This window comes from Megalobrama amblycephala, linkage group LG7, assembly GCF_018812025.1.
Source record: "Megalobrama amblycephala isolate DHTTF-2021 linkage group LG7, ASM1881202v1, whole genome shotgun sequence".
NCBI lineage: Eukaryota > Metazoa > Chordata > Actinopteri > Cypriniformes > Xenocyprididae > Megalobrama > Megalobrama amblycephala.
The window spans coordinates 17,075,987-17,095,842 of NC_063050.1; the positions used below are offsets into that span (position 1 = coordinate 17,075,987).

Genomic DNA, 19,856 nt, shown 5'->3' on the forward strand with positions numbered 1-19,856 from the left:
CATCTGTGTTGTGGATGTGTCAATTGCACCATAATGTCGAAAAACAGAACGTTTTCATAAATTTCATAATATATTGGATGTAATATACTTTTGTAATATACTAAAGACTGATGTCACAGTTGGGTTGCCCTTAAAGGATTAGTCCACTTTTAAATAAACCTTTCCTGATAATTTACTCACCCCCATGTCATCCAAGATGTCCATGTCTTTCTTTCTTCAGTCGAAAAGAAATTAAAGTTTTTGATGAAAACATTCCAGGATTTTTCTCCTTATAGTGGACTTCAATGGAGCCCAAACGGTTGAAGGTCATAATTAGTTTCACTGCAGCTTCAAATAGTTCAACACGATCCCAGATGAGAAATAAGGGTCTTATCTAGAGAAACCATCGCTCATTTTCTGAAAAAAAAAAGTTTTAACCAGAAATGCTCATCTTGAACTAGCTCTCTTCTTCTTCTCCTCTATTAGAATTCCAGCAGTGTAGACACTGCTAAGTGTATCACCGCCCTCCACAGGTCAAAGTTTGAACTAATTTTGATATGCAATATGCTAGTTCAATAGTATATAACAATTAGTTCAAACTTTGACCTGTGGAGGGCAGTAATACACTTAGCAGTGTCTACACTGCTGGAATTCAAATAGAGAAGAAGAAGAGAGCTAGTTCAAGATGAGCATTTCTGGTTAAATCTTATATAATTTTCGATTTTTTTCAGAAAATGAGCAATGGATTCACTAGGTAAGACCCTTATTTCTCATCTGGGACCGTGTTGAACAATTTGAAGCTGCAGTGAAACTAATTTTGACCTTCAACTGTTTGGTGCCCATTGAAGTCTACTATAAGGAGAAAAATCCTGGAATGTTTTCATCAAAAACTTTAATTTCTTTTCGACTGACGAAAAGAACTGGCCATCTTGCCATCTTGGCCATCTTCGACTGGCCATCTTGGATGACGTGGGGGTGAGTAAATTATCAGGAAAAGTTTATTTAAAAGTGGACTAATCCTTTAATCCAGTTATTTTTAACCTGAGCCATAGTTCACCCAACAATTTTCCCAAACAGTTGTTGGTCCCCATTGACTCTTTTTCTATACTATGGTGCCCCACAACTGTTTGGTTACAAACATTCATCAAAATATCTTCCTTTGTGTTCAGTAGAACAAAGAAATTCATACAGGTTTAGAACAACTTGAGGGTGAGTAAATGATGACAGAATTTTCATTTTTGGGTGAACTAGTTCCTTAATGACATCATCTTCCAGGAAGAGACATTCTGTTTGGTGGGAAAACAAAACATCAATTATTAGTAATTGATTTGATGAATTCTGTGATGTTTTTGGGTGTCAGTTGGTTTATCTCACTCTTAAATATCCTGTTTGATAACATTAAAATGCCAAAAGATGGTTAAAATATTATAGTTTACTTCAAATTGACACCCTCAGTCCCTCACTAAGTAATAGCTCTGTTTCAATCCAAAACTTTGCATGTCATTTTTATGCCATTGTGTAGTAAGTTTGATAGTGTTGCAAATGTTTGATATAATATGCCCTTTTGTTGGAGATTAAGTGTCCAACAAATTCAGTCATCACTTACACACCCTCAAGTTGTTCCAAACCTGTATGAATTTCTGAACGGAAAAAGAAGACATTTTGAAGAATATGGGAAACCAAATAGTTCATGGTCCCCCGTTAGAGCTGGGTAAAAAATATCAATTTCTCGATTTTAATTAATTCTCATTTTTACAAACCGATATCGATTCTTAAATCCCAAGGATCGATTAGTCTAGTGTTGATGAATGAACAGAACATGTAGCGTGCCTCCCATCCACTAAATCGCAACAATCTTTGTGCTTTGTTACTTCTGATATGAAGCAAAGTCTCAGATTTCAAATGACGTCCATCTTATTATGAGATTCAAAAAATAAATACCGTTTTGGCGCTGTTTAATGTGACGTGACAGATCGCTTTAGCACCTCCGTTAAAGAGAAGCGGCAGCACGAGCGCATGTGAACATCCTCTCCTCCGCTTTAATACCAGCGCGAAATAAATGACTAAACATCTAAAGGTATGTTAAAAGATACAGTACAACTTGCTGAAATCCATATCATGTCTCGTGTAATCGCTCAATAAGCGTTTCAACCTCGGAAAGACGTCAATAAAACAGCTTGTAAACAATGTCACATTTACCTCAGAAAAACATATTCAGTGACCATAAACTCATTAGTCAGCTAGAAAAATGAACTTTAGAGAGCATTCTGATAAATATATGAACCGTTACATATTCATTATAATTTTTAATGTTCTTCAATATTTAATGCATGTTTGAATAAATCAGTTATAGCCACGATTTAAATGTTTATATATTTTAAAAAACGAATTGGAATAGAAATATGATTATGTAATTCGAAACTTTATTTATAATAAAAACTTCATTGAGTGTAATTTAAGTGTTTGTATATAAATAAGTTAATTTTAACCTTCAATATTATAGTAATGTAACTGACTCCCATGTGTAGTTTACAGCATTAGTTGAGAGATTTTTATTAGATTGTACTGTATCTGATATACTACATCCACAATAATCGAATCGGAATCTAATCGAATCACAAGCATGTGAATAGAAATTGAATCAAATCGTGAAAATTGTGTCAATACCCAGCCCTGTCCATGTAAGTCAATGGGGACCATCAACAACTGTTTGGTTACAAACATTCTTCAAATATCTTCTTTTGTGTTCAGCAGAAGAATGAAATTCATACAGGTTTGGAACAACTTGAAGGTAAATGAAGACAGAATTTTCATTTTTAGGTGAACTGTCCCTTTAAATTTCATCGCAAGCATATTATTTTACCAGTAACAGATCGAGCTACTTAATGGGGTGACCTAAAGGGTTAGTTCACCCAAAAATGATTTGAAATGAATTATGTCATTTATTACTCACCCTCATGTTGTTCCACACTCTTAAGACCTTCATTCATCTTCGGAACACAAATTAAGATATTTTAGTTGAAATCCGATAGCTCAGTGAGGGCTGCTAACCAGCAATGACAATTTCCTCTCTTAAGATCCATTAATGTACTACTAAAAACATATTTAAATCAGTTCATGTGAGTACAGTGGTTCAATATTAATATTATAAAGTGACAAGAATATTTTTTGTGCACCCAAAAAAAAAACCCCGACTTATTTAGTGATGGCCGATTTCAAAACACTGCTTCACGAAGCTTCGGAGCGTTATGAATCTTTTGTGTCGAACTGGTTCGGAGCGCCAAAGTCACGTGATTTCAGCAGTTTGGCGGTTTGACACGCGATCTGAATCATGATTCGACACAAAAGATTCATAACGCTCCGAAACTTCTTGAAGCAGTGTTTTGAAATCGGCCATCACTATAAGTCGTTATTTTGTTTTTTTTGGCGCACCAAAAATATTCTCGTTGCTTTATAATATTAAGGTAGAACCACTGTACTCACATGAACTGATTTAAATATGTTTTTAGTACATTAATGGATCTTGAGAGAGGAAATGTCATTGCTGGCTATGGAGGCCTCATGGAGCCATCGGATTTGAACAAAAATATCTTAATTTGTGTTCCGAAGATGTATGAAGGCCTTACGGGTGTGGAACGTTATGAGGGTGAGTAATTAATTTTTGGGTGAACTAACCCTTTAAAAGTCTTGAAGCTGTAATATGAGTTGTGTGCCGCTAGGTGTCAGTAATACACAACAAACGAACGAAATCTAAAAGGTTGCTGAGTCAAAGATGTAGTCAAAGCGGGAAACCCAGCAAACAGTTTGTGGTTATAAAAATAACACTTAAAACCATTAGAGAACGTTTTGTATAGGTTCTCATTATGTTATTACAAAAACTCCCTGTAACCTTCTGGGAAAGTTAGATTTTGGTTTTAAAAAAAAGAAGAAACAGCAGCTACAATTCCTTTAAGAGGCGCTAGAGGGCGGAAATCACACTTATGAAGAAATATGGCAAATCGAAAAGGTACCAAAATGTCTTTTGGGGAAAAAAAAAAAAAAAAAAAACGTTATCTCAGTAGTCTGTTGTTTTACAACACATTTCCCTGGTAAAGACATCAAGTTAAAGCAGCATAAGCTGGTTTGTTAGCTTGTTTAAACTGCTTGGTTTTCTGTTGGTCGATAAGCAAAAACCCCTTGTAAAATATTACTTCAGTTATACTGTATTTGTTTTGTAAGGGGATCTTTAAAAGTAGTTCCAGAACAGCAGACAAAGATGTTTGAGTCACTTTACATCAGAGATTTACTTAATAAATAATAATAAATTTACTTAATAAATTTACATAAATCATAAATGGACATGCTGATATTCAGTACAGAACACATTTTGTAGTCTATTAATTTATAAATCCTCAAAAAACCTAAATATGATATGCAAAACCCTTAACGACACTTTAATTAAACCATAGGGTAAACTTACAACAGACATTTTCCAACACGTCATTTCTTTCCTCACAGAAACCGAGTCCCGTACAGGATCTTTCTGCAGGAGAGATTCAAGACCAGCCCTATCAGTCAGCATCAGGTGAAGCACAACAGACAAATTAGAGCATCTATCAATTACAGCACACACACACACACACACACACACACACTGCTATTTCCCACACGCATGCATGCATACACACCAGAGGACACTGATCCACTTCCAGAATCTGTGCCCCAGTAGGACAATAGTCTTGGCCTCACAGGTTGGCATTTCTCAGGCCCGGCGTCTGGGACAGCGAGCGATATTTCTGTATCGGTGTCCGTACTGATTGGGAAGGAGAATAATTGATGAAAGTGAGAGAATCGGAGTAAAGCAGAGAGCAGAGCGGGTTCAGCTGGAGTTCAGGTGTATTCTCGGGTGACTTTATTCCTGCACACAGGCTGCTGATAAGCATGTTTATCGAGCAGACAAAAGGACAGTGAGGATACTGTTGCTTCGGTTTAAACCTGTTCTCCATCTCTCTCCATGTCTGGCCCTCCGTCGCCAGCACTGGCTCTAAATGGAGCAACAAAATGTAATACGGGGATAAATGGTGCAGTCTCTTACACAGAATTTACAAATATTCCTGTGTTTTCACACACATTTGACCAGTCAATTTCCAAGTTGTTTTTAAAGACGTTCATGATGCATACAGATTGATTCACCATGAACCGACTCATACTGATTCACTAACCTGATATTTCAAGCATATTCTGCCCTACAGAAAAGCAATATTTATGAGAGTGTGACTAGAAAAATGCATAATCATTATAAAAAGGTCCATAACTTTTACATGACTAGAAAACCTTTTATAATTCCCTAATAAACATAACTGACTTGAATTTATTGACTTAATTTCTATTCGCACTTTGTTTATTGCTTGTGCTGGAAAGATGTGTTGGTCCCCCTTTTGCTGCCAAATCAGCCCTGACCCGTCGAGGCATGGACTCCTGTAGACCCCTGAAGGTGTGCTGTGGTATCTGACACCAAGATGTTAGCAGCAGATCCTTTAAGTCCTGTAAGTTGCGAGGTGGAGCCTCCATGGATCGGACTTGTTTGTTCAGCACATCCCACAGATGCTCGACTGGATTGAGATCTGGGGAATTTGGAGGCCAAGTCAACACCTCAAACTCGTTGTTGTGCTCCTCAAACCATTCCTGAACCATTTTTGCTTTGTGGCAGGACGCATTATTCTGCTGAAAGAGGCCACAGCTACCAGGGAATACCGTTTCCATGAAAGGGTGTACATGGTCTGGAACAATGCTTAGGTATTTGGTATGTGTCAAAGTAACATCCACATGGATGGCAGGACCCAAGGTTTCCCAGCAGAACATTGCACAAAGCATCACACTACCTCCGCCAGCTTGCCTTCTTCCCATCTTCCCATAGTGCATCCTGGTGCCATGTGTTCCCCAGGTAAGTGACACACATGCACCCGGCCATCCACGTGATGTAAAAGAAAACGTGATTCATCAGACCAGGCCACCTTCTTCCATTGTGCCGTGGTCCAGTTCTGATGCTCTCGTACACATTTCGGCGGTGGACAGGGGTCAGCATGGACACCCTGACTGGTCTGCGGCTATGCAGCTCCATATGCAACAAACTGATGCACTGTGTATTCTGACACCTTTCTATCAGAACCAGCATTAACTTCTTGAGCAGTTTGAGCTACAGTAGCTCGTCTGTTGGATTGAACCACACGGGCCAGCCTTCGCTCCCCACGTGCATCAATGAGCCTCGGCCGCCCATGACCCTGTTGCCGGTTCTCCAATGTTCCTTCCTTGGACCACTTTTGATAGATACTGACCACTGCAGACCGGGAACACCCCACAAGAGCTGCAGTTTTGGAGATGCTCTGACCCAGTTGTCTAGCCATCACAATTTGGCCCTTGTCAAACTTGCTCAAATCCTTACGCTTGCCCATTTTTCCTGCTTCTAACATCAACTTTGAGGACAAAATGTTCACTTGCTGCCTAATATATCCCACCCACTAACAGGTGCCATGATGAAGAGATAATCAGTGTTATTCACTTCACCTGTCAGTGCTCATAATATATATATATACACTAGAACTTAATTCATTCTTTCATATTTGAAGAAATTCATATTTATTCCTGTCCTGTTTTGTAATTAACCTATATGTTAAATAAAAAATAATATATGAATAAAGATGATTAATTTCTGTAATGTTAAACATAAAACAAGTTATACTGGTATTATATTAATTTAATATATTTAAATATTAATATATACAAAATATAAAGCTCTTAATATGTAGAGGATAGACTTATTATAAATAAAAGAAAATACTGTCATCAAAGTTCCCAGACTTTCTGACAAATGACTTTTTCCAGTCATTTGGGAAAGATTACACTCACAAATCACAATTCTCCAGTCAATTTTTTTTAAAAGGTGTAAATCATTGTTACTTTTTGTCAGGCTTGGAAATCACAATTGTACAATTTCCAGGTTTTCCATGATGATGTGATTCTAAAGCTCACTTTACACCAGACACGATCTGCCTCAAAAATGTGACAAGCTACCGAACTGGTGTAAATGGAGACATTTTTCAGCTTTAACAGCAGTCACATCAACCTAATGTGTGTACTTGTTAGGGAACTAGTGGTTAATGAAGCATAGATGTAGACCTTTGACTTCAGCTATGTAATCCTCAGGTCAGCCCCATATCAAAACACACACTAATCTCTGCATGTACGACATGAAGCTCGCCAGAACGCTCCATTCATGCTGTCCTCATCAGAGTTCAGTCAACACACGGTCCAGGTAAGTGCCTGGACGCTCGGCTGGTCAGGTGAAACCGCATCCCCGGCCCGCGGGGGCTTTTCATAGTTCTGTGCGCTAGCTACAGTTACACACCGGCAGGCTGATAACAAGACTCGACTTTCAGGAGCATTCATGTGTGCCGCAGGTGTCCGAGGACAGCGGCGTCATACAGGTGTCAGAGAGATAATGATGAGAAACAGCCCGACCGAGAGGCCTTACACGCTCTTACATCTGTTTCCCTGCAAGTTTGTACTTGAGTACATAGTATTGGTCAGATAGGCAATCTGAAAATGCAAAAAACAGGATAAGGATGTTTAAAAATCATTTAAAGGTTTTTAGTTCACCCAAAAATGAAAATTCTGTCATTAATCACTCACCCTAATGTCGTTCCACACCCATAAGACCTTCGTTCATCTTCAGAACACAAATGAAGATATTTTTGATGAAATTTTCAGTACTAAAGTCATTATTTGTTTTTTGCGCACAAAAAATATTCTTGTCGCTTCCTAACATTAGGGTTGAACCACTGTAGTCACATGGACTATTTTAACAGTGTCTTTAGTACCTTTCTGGGCCTTGAAAGTGGCAATAACATTGCAGTCTATCATATCTTAATTTGTGTTCCAAAGATGAACGAAGGTCTTATGGGTTTGGAATGACATGAAGGTGAGTAATTAATGACAGAATAAAGCAATAAGCCCCAAGAAGCTGTGGTTTACAGTGAATTTATAACAGCTCAGGGGCATTGTTAAGCATGACGTGGAGCGGAGCTGCCTAAAACCCCCTTAGCTGTTATAAATTCAGTGTAAACCATGGCTTCACAGGGCTTATTGATTTTATAAAACGGTTATTCCATATATACAAATTATATTAAAGCAAATATACGTATATACCGATGGAACTTTTATAAATATATCACTAAAAGCCCTCCTTGCGCTGGAAAAGGTCCTCGACGAGGGTGAATAATAAAATAAAAAATTTACACAGCTATTGACCAATCAGAATCAAGGACTGGAACTAATTGTTTTATAATTTTCATTTTTGGGTGAACTATCTCTTTAAAATCTCATTTGTTTAATGAATAATTAGAAGAACCAACTCAAGCAAATTATTTCTATTAATCGCATCCATTACTTTTCCATGACTTTATTTCTCTGACTTGACCAGGAAAACCCAGTATCAAATTTCCAAAAATGAATGTTTCATGACTCTGGGAATCTGAAATAAATGCATTATGAATAATTGTCAGTGCGGCCATATCAATCTGCTGCTCTTGATGTGACTCGTATAACTATGCATGTAGATGAAAAATACAGGATTTTTAAAAATCATTTAATATTGGCTTGATTACAATGACAGCTTCAACACAATAAATACTGTACATCACTTACTTGAAGTCACTTTATTATTCTGGGCTTCTTATTTTAACACTCATAAATTGACAAAAACAATAAAATCAACCAACCAACATTTTTAAAATTTCTTCTTCATTATAAACTGAACAAGAGTGCTTTAAGCATAAAATTGTTAAAATAAAGACTGAAGGAAAATATTTATTATACAATTTATTTAAAATGTGCATAAAAGTGACTGAAGTGAAAAAGGCAGCTACTCCTGATTTTCTAGCAATAACCAATGGGGATCTATTGAGAACATCATCATATATGTTTATCAAAAAAACAAAAGTGTTGATCTAGGATCTGTTCTGATGCCCAAACAGAAACGTTGATGGCAAAACACATGACCTTAGATCAGCGTTTAATTTTCTGAGCAGTCAAATGTTCTACACATAAGAATGGCCCTTAAAGCAACGAAAGCCATTGTTCCTACAGAGTTTTGATAACAGCTTGTCCACAAACAAGCGGAAATGCAGGAAAATTAGATCCATGAAACTGCAAAGATTTGTTGTGTAAAACAGGAACAGTTATGATGTAGACAGTAACTCTTTATATAGACATAGAACCCTACAGGCCTGTTTTGTTGTACATCTCCAAAGTAACGTGGAATCAAACAGGAGCTCTGAGGTTCTGATTGGTCAGCATCTTGAGTCTCCGCCTCTCCATAGCCTGCTGCTTCTTCCTCTCGATCTCAGCATCACTGCACTTCACGGCTCCAGACTTACACACATCTACAGAAACACACACTGAATAAGAGTTTGAAATTAGACAATATATTTATTGATTTAAACATTGATTTAAGTCAGATATTTAGTAAATATAACACCAACAAGGTTTTTTTGGTTAAATTAAGTAAATATTATTTCCGTACATTCACAAAAGGCTCTGCCCTCTTCTGAAAAGGAGGTGGGGAGCAGCAGCTCATTTGCATTTAAAGAGACGCACACGAAAATAGTGTGTTTTTGCTGCCACCAAAATAGGGGTTTTATAAAACATCCTATAATAAATAATCCGTGGGGTATTTTGAACTGAAAATTCACAGACACAATCTGGGGATACTTGAGACTTATTATATTACATCTTTTAAAAAGGGTCCCCTTCTCCTTTTTACTAATTTTGTGAAAAACACCATGGAAAATATTCTTGATTGTCTACCTAGATTTTTTTAAACAGTATTTTACTACTTAGACACTTTTAATAATTAAAAATAAAGATAACATACCACTTGCTATCACAATAAAACAAAGAGCATGTAAAATTTACTGTACCTTTGGCAAGGACCGGCGCAGACTTGAACGAGTCCGTGTATGGCTTTTTGAACTGGCGACTGTCTGATATTCTCACATCTGATTGGAGGACAGCCAGCACGCCCCTCTCGTGACCCTGCTGTGTGGGGGCAGCAGCAGCAGCAGCACAGGTCCCATGTCCCACTACAGAGGAGCTGCTCACCTGTTTAAATTTATACGGTCCATTACTTGAGGGGCCAGATGGTCTCATTGCGTCACATGACACATTAGAGCCGAGTCCTGTAGGCCCAGAACTCGCAGCATGAGCTTTCTGCCTGTGCAGAGACGCTGATGTGTTTGCACTGGACATGGAAACATTAGCAGCCGGCCTTTTGGGTGGATAAGGATGAGCAAATACCGTTTGCTGACTGGCCGTTTCATACAGTTTGTTTTGTGGTGCTTTTGTGGTGTTGTGTTGGCCGTTTGAGCCTGGGGTTTCAGCGTTGCCAGATAACTCCTCAAGATTATCACATGCCTCACAAAACAGATCATCGTCCTCGACTCCGTCATCCCAGATGTCATCAGATGCAAAAAAGGAGTCCAGGTCTTCATCTAAAACATCACTGAAGCCATCTTGGCCTGTAACGGCATCCTCTTCTCTTTGTTTAACACCTCCAGAGTTTGGATTTTGGTGCGTGCTAGGTGGCTTCGAATGAAGAGAAGCGCTGAGGCCGGTGGACGGCGGCATCTCTTTGGTGTTTGAATGGAAATGGCGCGTTGAGGAAACAATGTTAAGTTCAGATGAATTTTGAATAACCTGATCCTGTCGTACTTGCGTTTTGTGCTGATATTGCTGGTTCTGACTGGCATTAAAGCAATTTGGAGCAACTGGCAAAGCTTTACTCATGGGAAAAACCTTATTTGTGCAATTATTTTCCATGTGATTTCCATTTCTAGGCAACCCTCCACAAGGCTTTGCCTCCATCCGAGAGTCCAGCTGAAAAGTTTGTTCGCTTTTCATCTTTTGCCCTTGAAATGTGCCACATTTAACATTATTTTTAGCTTCTTGTGGTTTGTTTGCCATTACACTTAAGGCAGTTTGATTCTTGTGAGTTTGTATTTGTGTTGAACTGTGCTGCGGTGCAGCAAACAGATCTGGGTTTTGCGTCATCTCCAACAGCAAAGAGTCATCAAGTAAACCGTCGCTGTTCCAATCGTCATCAAAATCATCAGCGTTCTTAACTTGTTTACTGTCACTGTTTGCTTTCGTACCAAACGAAGAACCTCTTTGTGAATCACAGGCTTTCAGAACATTTCTCTCAGAGACATCCTGAGTATGAAAACTCGACGCCTGACTGAGACGCCCGCTGAGCTGCTGAGTCGGCCCATCGAAAAGGAAATCAAGGTCATCGTCCATCTCCTGATTAAGCCCTCTTTCATCAACAGGGTTCTCAATGGGTTCTAGAGCAGCACTCTTCACGGCAGAACCGTCGTGAGCTGTTGTGAATCGATCGCCATGTGGCGGCTCTTGCTTCACGGCACGTTCTGAACCTGGTGCATCCGAGCTCTGTTCTTGGGCTTCATCTTGCCTCATGTTAAAGTCAAAGCGCTTCGCCAGCCGCATTAGATCTTCTACAATGCTCTGTCTGCGACATACAAAACAGCAGAATTTAGATGAATATGGACAATGACTAAATGCATAAATATGATACATCCTCACTTTTCTGTACCATTTACCGTAAATGGGTAGTTGATGCATATAATGTAGGAACATCATTGCAATTTGCTGCATTATAGTATTTGACAATCAGAAGCTGTTTGTGCCTATCACAAATAATTAGATCTTTTGGATTGCCCATTAAGTTCCAAATAAAAAGAGAAAATTATATAATATAATAAAATATGTTTAATTTGTAAACTAATCAAATCACCATATAATTCAAAAGATATGCATTACCACATAGTTATTTAATATATAAACAATTTTTCCATTGGATTTACAGCAAGATTAACTAGATTATACACAGTTTCTGGGATATATCACATATTTTATATATCATTTTATATCTCAGTGTCATATCATATAGCGATGTGTGTTTATGCTGACATATAATAAAAACAATGGTTTGTCTTTTCAAATCTTCTATCACGTGTCATTATATTTATTGAGTTGGCTCATGCGTTTTATGTTTCACGAAATGTGACGTGATTCCCAGTAAGGGAGCATAGTGAGCATCGATGCTCTCTTGTTTTTGCAGTGCATTGTGGGATTTTTCAGGAAGTGAACATTCCAGTGCACTGGAAGGATTTTGCGATTGAGACAGCCCTTAAAATGTCCGACTCTGTGATCAGTGATTGAGACGCACCATTAAGTTGGGTGCACCTGTATGTTTATATTAGTCTTTTACGACTGTTGCTTGTCAGGCTGTACGAACATGATCCCTGTCATGTCACACTGTGGGATCTCAGCTGTCATTAATGTCATACTGTACGACAGTAAAGATGCATTAAAAATAGACACATGCGAGAAGACTCGTCCGGAGTTTTACTTCATCAATCCATGACACGTTCAGTGATGTGAGCTGCATTACACTCGGGATTGAAATTGTGGCTTGCAAACAAAAACAATGAGTGCGTTTACATGCACGTTCTCAACCCGATTATGATTAATAACCCGGCAATGCACGCGATCATGTAAACTTGATTACTCCGATAAAGGAAAACGGGTTAAGGTCATAAACGACTTAAGCATAAACTAATCGTCACAGGTAGATTTTTGCCCCTTACGGCGATTTCGCACAGCATGTAAATGCATTAACCTGTTTTCTGTTGGCTTATTGAAGTGCTGTAGATTACTGCAGATTTAAAGTCCCCTGAAATCAAAATTTAAGTTTTTTATGAATATGAATATGTTAGCCTTAAGGTTATGAATAAGCTGGTGTGTTCCAAAACAATTACAAAATTCGCATTTAGGAGATATAAGCATTCAAAACTTACAGTCTCTCACTTCCGCTAAAATGGACCACGGATTTTCATGACATCACATCGCACTTCAGCTTCTCATCAAATCTTCGGTTCAATCAAATGCTCTCTAGAATCTGAAGTCCCGCCCCCTTTAACAGACGCTGAAGCCTCGGCTGAAATCGGTCATTTGTTCACGCATTTACTAGTTTCTACATGGTGAATGGCACATAGTGCACTATATAGAGAACAGGGAATGATTCAGACAGTGTAAATATGGTTTCCTTTGACGCGAATGAAGTCCGTTTTCACGTTAGTGTCACATGAACCGCCGCAACGCGAGCAGTCTGCTCCGGTCCAGAGACACGAGAGCACAGAGCGGATCATATGCGCGAGTCGGCTCAGACCACAAAAGGTATCGGACCCATTTGAATTCTGCACAGAATGCTGTAAATAAGCGATATAAAGGACATTATGAGGAGAAACGGTTAGAGATTATAAGGAAACAGAGGTTTTACAGAGTCTAACGGCTCTGGCTGAGCTGTAACAAACAAAACACTATTGGCTATTTAAAAAAAGGGGCGGGGCTGTTTGAAATATCGCCGTCTTCCTGTTTCAGTTGAAATTACGTCAACACATTGAATAATGCTGCGCGTTCCAACACTCTTCAGTGGGCCTTTAAGTGCATCCAGGCAAAGCGAGCGTTTTCCAGTAAGTGAGGAGGAAATATAATTGCAAACTCAGACTCTTTCTAACTAGTACAGTCAAAATGCTGCATCTGTAACTGCATGAGAGGATAATATGCAAGCCATAAGTTTCCTGCTGACATGTTTCAATACTTTTCTTCAGGTTTTTATGCTTTATTTAAAATCACAACCGACGTAACAAATGAAATACACTGCGTCAGATACACAAATTATTACATTTTGACAGTCACTACCGGGAAATAACCTAATTTATTAATAAAGTCTTGTAAACGCGGTTTACTTAAGTTGTCAGGTTATTGGTTTGCATGTAAACAGGACAACAGGTTAGTTCAATAAGCGGATTTTTGTGAGTTATCGGCGTACTGGTGTGAATGTAAACATGCTCTAGCATTCATTTGGATTACGGCTTCTCTTGAAAAGGAAAAAACGAAGACGATGTGTATGGAGCAAGTGGTGGTTTGTTGTTGTCTCACTAATTGTGTCATCAGGTTCTGCTCTCCTACTGGTTTTTGATTTGCCACTTGTCGTAGCATAAGTCACACTGCAGATTTTATGACACTGCCAGAATTGAATGGTGCGAACGTGCCTAAAGATTCTCACTCCTACAGCTTACTTTGTCGGCACAGGCTTGACTTTGGCTTGCCGTACTTCTGGTGTGCAGGGAATGGCACTATCTCCAATCCACTGCAGTAAAGACGAGTCCGCTTCTTCTAGTCTTCCATTCTATAAACAAAGAAATTATAATACACTAGAGACATGTTGAACTGAAAACACAAGCATTGTGGCAGTTCATGCTCCTCGAGCAAACCTTTGGAGCGATCCGATTGGCAAGGTCCGATATATCCACCGTTCTGACATTTGCAGCTCTCCTTTGTCCACGACCTGAAAATAAACACACTTCTGTCATGCTTTGATCCTGCATGTTTAAAGAGATGCACAATTGTAATAGACATTATTACCATGTCGAATGGGTGATGGGGATGTCGTATCCCATATAATGTCCTGATGAGAATCAGGATCGTTGCTGGGGGAGTCGTCAGCTATCAGTCTTCTGAACTGGCCTCTTGCTGGACGTGTCGGCGTCTTGAACTCTACTATAAAATACAAAAACACATGCTTTAAAGGTGCAGTATGTAAGAATTCTGTTCGCTAGAGGTCGCTAGATGCCCATTCAAAACAAAGGCGTAGCTTGATGACGCCAAGTTTGAGCGCGGAATCTTGGGACATGTGGTCTTCACCTCACAGCTGGAAACAATCGGGATAGGACTTGTGAAGAAATCATGTTCATGGATGTGATTATTAACGTTTCTGTAGTATTAAGCAGAGCAGGACCGAGTATTGTGGGAGCTGAACGAGGCCACTGGAGTGATTGCACAACACACGCCTCACGAGCAGCAGAACTTTTATTATGACACAGTCGCTGGCGCTCCTTCCGCTTTTCCGGTCATGAGTATGAGGTAACACAGCTCTGTTTATCATATTAGAATCATTTGAGAGTGTTGAAAATGATGTTATAATGTTACTCTGTGCGTTCACTCAGCGTCTGCTGTGAGACACTGTTACACACTGCAGTAAGATAGATCAATTTTAGATTATCATATTAAATGCTGGATGGCTTGTGTTGATAAATGGCATGCAATTAATTAATTTTAATTAATTTTAAAACGTATTGTATGATGGTCTTTGGTGATTGACAGGCGACTCCTCACACGTTCTGGAGGCTTGGTTAAAATTGCAATTTTCTCATAATTTACAAATAGTTGCAAACATTTGGGATATTGTAAGTACTCAATTGAACAAAATATATAACACTGGCCTAGTGGTTTTTGAATATTTTACTGCAAAAATATTACATATTGCACCTTTAATAAAGAAACATGGCTGGGTTTGCAATGCATTTTAATCACCCAATGCAAAAACTAAAAACATTATAGTGCTTTTATATGTGGGACTTATCTTTTTCATGCCCACATCATATAGGCCTATTTGATAAAAAATGTCCAAAGACGGTTTAATAAAAATAATGTAAATCATCAAGTTGAGATCTCCACTTGACCAGAGCACTTTGGTCTACTATTTTATTAAAAAGTTTATTAAATTACAACACAAACTCAAAATTTTAAGTTAGAAAATTATGAAAGTAACTAAACAACAGGTATGACTCGACGGTAAACAATATAGCCTAACATTCATTGAAAAAGCTTTGCGCTTTTCAGGAATCAGTAACATATGATATAAAGCCACGAAGCACATTAGTGTCTGTTTTTCGGGAGGTTTGGCACCTGTGTTTCGGATCTGCCCGGGGTTCAGTGTCGCTGCTCTCGGGCTCCGTCTCAGTCTGTTTACTTTCGACTTCATCTGCGTCAGTTTGGCGATTTCAGTTTGCTCACTCTCCTGACTGCCTCTGCCCTCCATGTTGTTGAATTATCCCGAATGTCCACAGCGCAATATATCACCAAACTGGTGTTATATTATTTCTGATTTTCATTCCCATCATGATCCTGGAGTGATTTGAATAAAAAAAAAAATTGTTCAAACATTCCGCCAAAGACGCAGTTCCTCCCAGGATTCATTGCGGAAATGTGCTCGAGGACATCCGATGTGCGTAGCTGCTGCGCAACAGCGACGCATACTATCTTTATTAACAACAAATAACAACAACATAGCTGTGCAATGACAAATTAAATAGCTGAAAAAAATCTACTAAAGACTAATTGTTTATTAAATGTTGCTTATAAGTCTTATTGTTTCACGTGAAATGTAACTTAGTTGAAAACATTTCGTTTTCTTAACAAAACAATGACAAATAAAATGAGTAATTCAAGTAATGAGGCAAGACATGCAGTGTTTCCCAGTGATTTTCATGAGCAAGTGGTTTTCCTAGACATGATGCTGCAACAACAACATCATTGATAGCTAATAAATAATATACAATAATAGGAAGAATAAATAAATCTTCCTTCAAAAAATATGGTTCAAGGAAAACAGTACACATTTTGTTTGTCGATTTTCAGTTGAAATCCAGTCATTTAAATAGGAATTCATGGGATCTTCCCCGTGCAGAATTCACATATTATGGTAACTGAGTCATTCCATGAAACCGGTACGATTTGAGTTAGTGTATTTTATCTCTTGGGTCACCAAAATATATTTTTAAAAGCTTTATATATTAATTGAAATGTCTCCTTTAATAATGTTTAAAAACATGACTTCTTCATATTAGAATTTTTTTTTTTTAGTTGACACCACTTATTTTGTCATGTCCCTTTAAGGCCTTCTATGAAAGTGTACTTGGGATATGAATAATAAAATGAGAAAAAGGCCATTCATTTTGCCATTCCCATAAATATCCATCTGTGCTTTTTTGCTGGTAATGATTTTTTTCTAAGTAAATTCATGATTATTCATTAAAATTGAATATTATATTTATTTCCGTACCTCAGTAACCCCTCAACCCTGTTACTCAAACCATTCTCCCCCGATAAAAATAATGAACTGATACTTATGTGACATCATTAATAGGAAGTGACATCATAGATGTCTTCATTGTGAGCAGACACAGGCAAGTCACCACCTTCTTTAATAATTATAACTAAATTATGTTGTGAAATTGTGTTTGTCAAGCTTAACGACTCAACCCCGTTACATCAATTACAGATAGAAAACTATTACTTGTGAAAATTATCTTTGTTATTTCAACATTATTCATGATCTCTTTATATCATGCATGCCATGTGCTCTCTTGGGCAAAAAATCACAACCCTGTCACACCTACATTTTTATTATTATTATTTTTTTGTTAAGTTTATGAAAAGTAATTTAAAGTTAAAGTTTTAGAATACTGATTTTAGTTCAAATTCTGAAGTCTTTGATCAAAAATGATGAGGTTGCTGTCACAAAAAGTGCCCATTTCAGGTTTTATTATAGCAAAAGTGTGAGATTTTATGTAACTTTTATATTTGCAATTACTGAATTAGTGTGAGGGACATCTGATTAATAGGAAAATGTTGATTTTTATCACAAATGCATTTTATAATAATATTCAGAGAGCTCCCATAGTGTCCATAACTTAAAATAATGACCAATAATAATAGGGATTTGATGCCTGAGATGGGAAAATATGTTTTTTTCTGGAAGTTAAATATGTCATTAATGTTGTGGGGTGTTCAGAAAAGTAATACATTTTGGTAAAAAATCTAAAAAATGTGTAAGTCCAAATCGTACCGGTTTCGTGGAATGACTCAACTAAACTATAGCTTATGTCAAAATATTATAGTTACACACACTTACACTTAGTTTTACTACAATAAAGCTGCTTTAACAATGTGCAGGAAACCACTGTCATCAAAAATAAGACAGAAAGAATCCAAAAACTTGCTTGAGGGAGATCCTATAGGCTATTCATTTATTATTGATATGATTTTACACCAGTGACTATTAGTACCATAGTCTATTATCTGATCTCTTGTTGTCAGACTGACAAAAGTCTGGAGACTGCATGGCTTTCACTGTCTCTGTCTGTCAGTGCAGGTCAGTAACCGTAGAAAAGTGTCTGTCATAACACACATTATGTATGTGTGTGTGTGCTTTCTGAAATGAACTGTGTCCAAATAATGGTTGATAGTGATCTTAGCTTGTCAGATCTGTTTTCCTATTGTACTTATGGAGTGATTACATTGTCTAAATGTCATAATACAGAATGTGTCAACTCAGAAATGTATTTAAATGTTAATGTTTAGGTTTCTTGCAATGATTTTGCTTGTAGACGGCACCACTGCAAAGGTTCAGTGTTATTTCAGGGTAATGTAACACAGGAAATGGCTGCAGGAGCTCAACATAAATTTAAAAGCTCACGTGATCGACCTCGCGGAGGTTAAGTGGAAATGAACATCCGTTTGATGTCATACCAAGCTATTTCTTTAACAGAAAGTTGGACGATTCATTAATGTTAGTCAAAATTATTTGCACCTTAAAGGGATTTTCAATCTTTTAGACCACAAATATTATCATCCAAGGGACTGCAATCCCCAAATTTTAAAGGCAACTATATATTTTCATGCATTAAGACCGAATTTATACTAATTTAAACTGGTATACTATATACTATACTGATTTAAAATATTATTATTTGGAAAATATTTAATTTCTATGGGCTGTTAAGTTTTTTTCTACTCATGTATCATGTATTTATTCTACTAAATTATTATTTATTCATTTATTTCAATTAATTAGTTAATTAATTTACTTATCCTAATCTATCCTATCTCATTTTATTGTTTACTTATTTTAATTTTTCATTTAAAAAATAAATAAGTAAACAATGAAATTAAATTATATTTTAATTATTTCATTTTTTTAATATTAATTAATTATTAATATTAATTAATTTATTTATTAATTTAACATTTTTAATCTATTTATTTTAGTTTACTTATTTTTATTAATTTTATTTATTAATTTATATTATTTATTTTTAATTAAGTAGTTAATTCATTTACTTACTTATCCTAATCTATCCTAATTCGTTTTATTGTTTTCTCATTTATTTTAATTTATGTATTTATATTTTATATTATATTGAATATTTTAATCTATTTATTTATTTTAGTCTTATTTTTATTTATTTATTCATTTCTTTTTTACGAGGTCAACTTCCTCGTTCACCCCAAAAAAATCTTCTGTCAGCATTTACTCATCCTCATGTCGTTCTTTTTCATGTTTATTTTCATTTTTGAACTGTAAAAAATTAAATATAAAAAAATGGAAATATTTATCAAAAAAATTTGGTCCTTTCTAGAGCTTGACTGGCTTAAAATTTTTTGTATGCAAATGAGCTGTTTGATCACATACTGGTTTGAAAGGTCATGAGAGTAAAAATAATAGCATTTTTTTTTTTTTTGCTAAACTATCCCTTTAAGACATCTTTAAGATCTAGCTTTCCAGAATCAATGTAGCTGTTCACTGTATGATAGATGAAGAACATCTCATTGAATTATCAAAGCATGATATGTTGTGGTTTGGCAATTTAGCTCAGTTTCCTGTGAGCTCTGGCCATGTCAGGTCGGGCCTCGCGGGTGACTCTAATCAATAGAGCTAAGTCATTCTAAACAAGAGCAGACTGGGGATATATTATTTGATCTGACCCGTGGCTAATAAATCTCCCGTGAACTGTTAAACTGTCAGGCTGACATGTAGACGGAGGCCTGATTGACTGCCCTGTCACTGCTAAAGCTACCTCAACAGATTACTTATGTTTATATCTGAGTCCACACACACACACACACACACACTGCAC

At 37.1% G+C, this 19,856-nt stretch overlaps 1 protein-coding gene across 2 annotated transcripts; it reads right to left on the bottom strand.

Moving 5' to 3' along the window:
- Positions 1-8,644: 8,644 nt before the first annotated feature.
- On the bottom strand, positions 8,645-16,167 carry etaa1a (ETAA1 activator of ATR kinase a). 2 transcript variants are annotated; one of them, XM_048196206.1, is made up of 6 exons: positions 15,844-16,167; positions 14,521-14,655; positions 14,370-14,443; positions 14,175-14,284; positions 9,936-11,539; positions 8,645-9,398 (listed from the first exon to the last, which is right to left on the bottom strand). In XM_048196206.1, exons 1-6 carry the CDS (start codon positions 15,974-15,976, stop codon positions 9,277-9,279), a joined length of 2,178 nt encoding a protein of 725 aa, XP_048052163.1. In that variant the 5' UTR covers positions 15,977-16,167; the 3' UTR covers positions 8,645-9,276. The 2 variants fall into 2 exon arrangements, with proteins under 2 accessions (XP_048052163.1, XP_048052162.1); XM_048196205.1 differs by having other exon boundaries at positions 8,645-9,413.
- Positions 16,168-19,856: the final 3,689 nt, after the last annotated feature.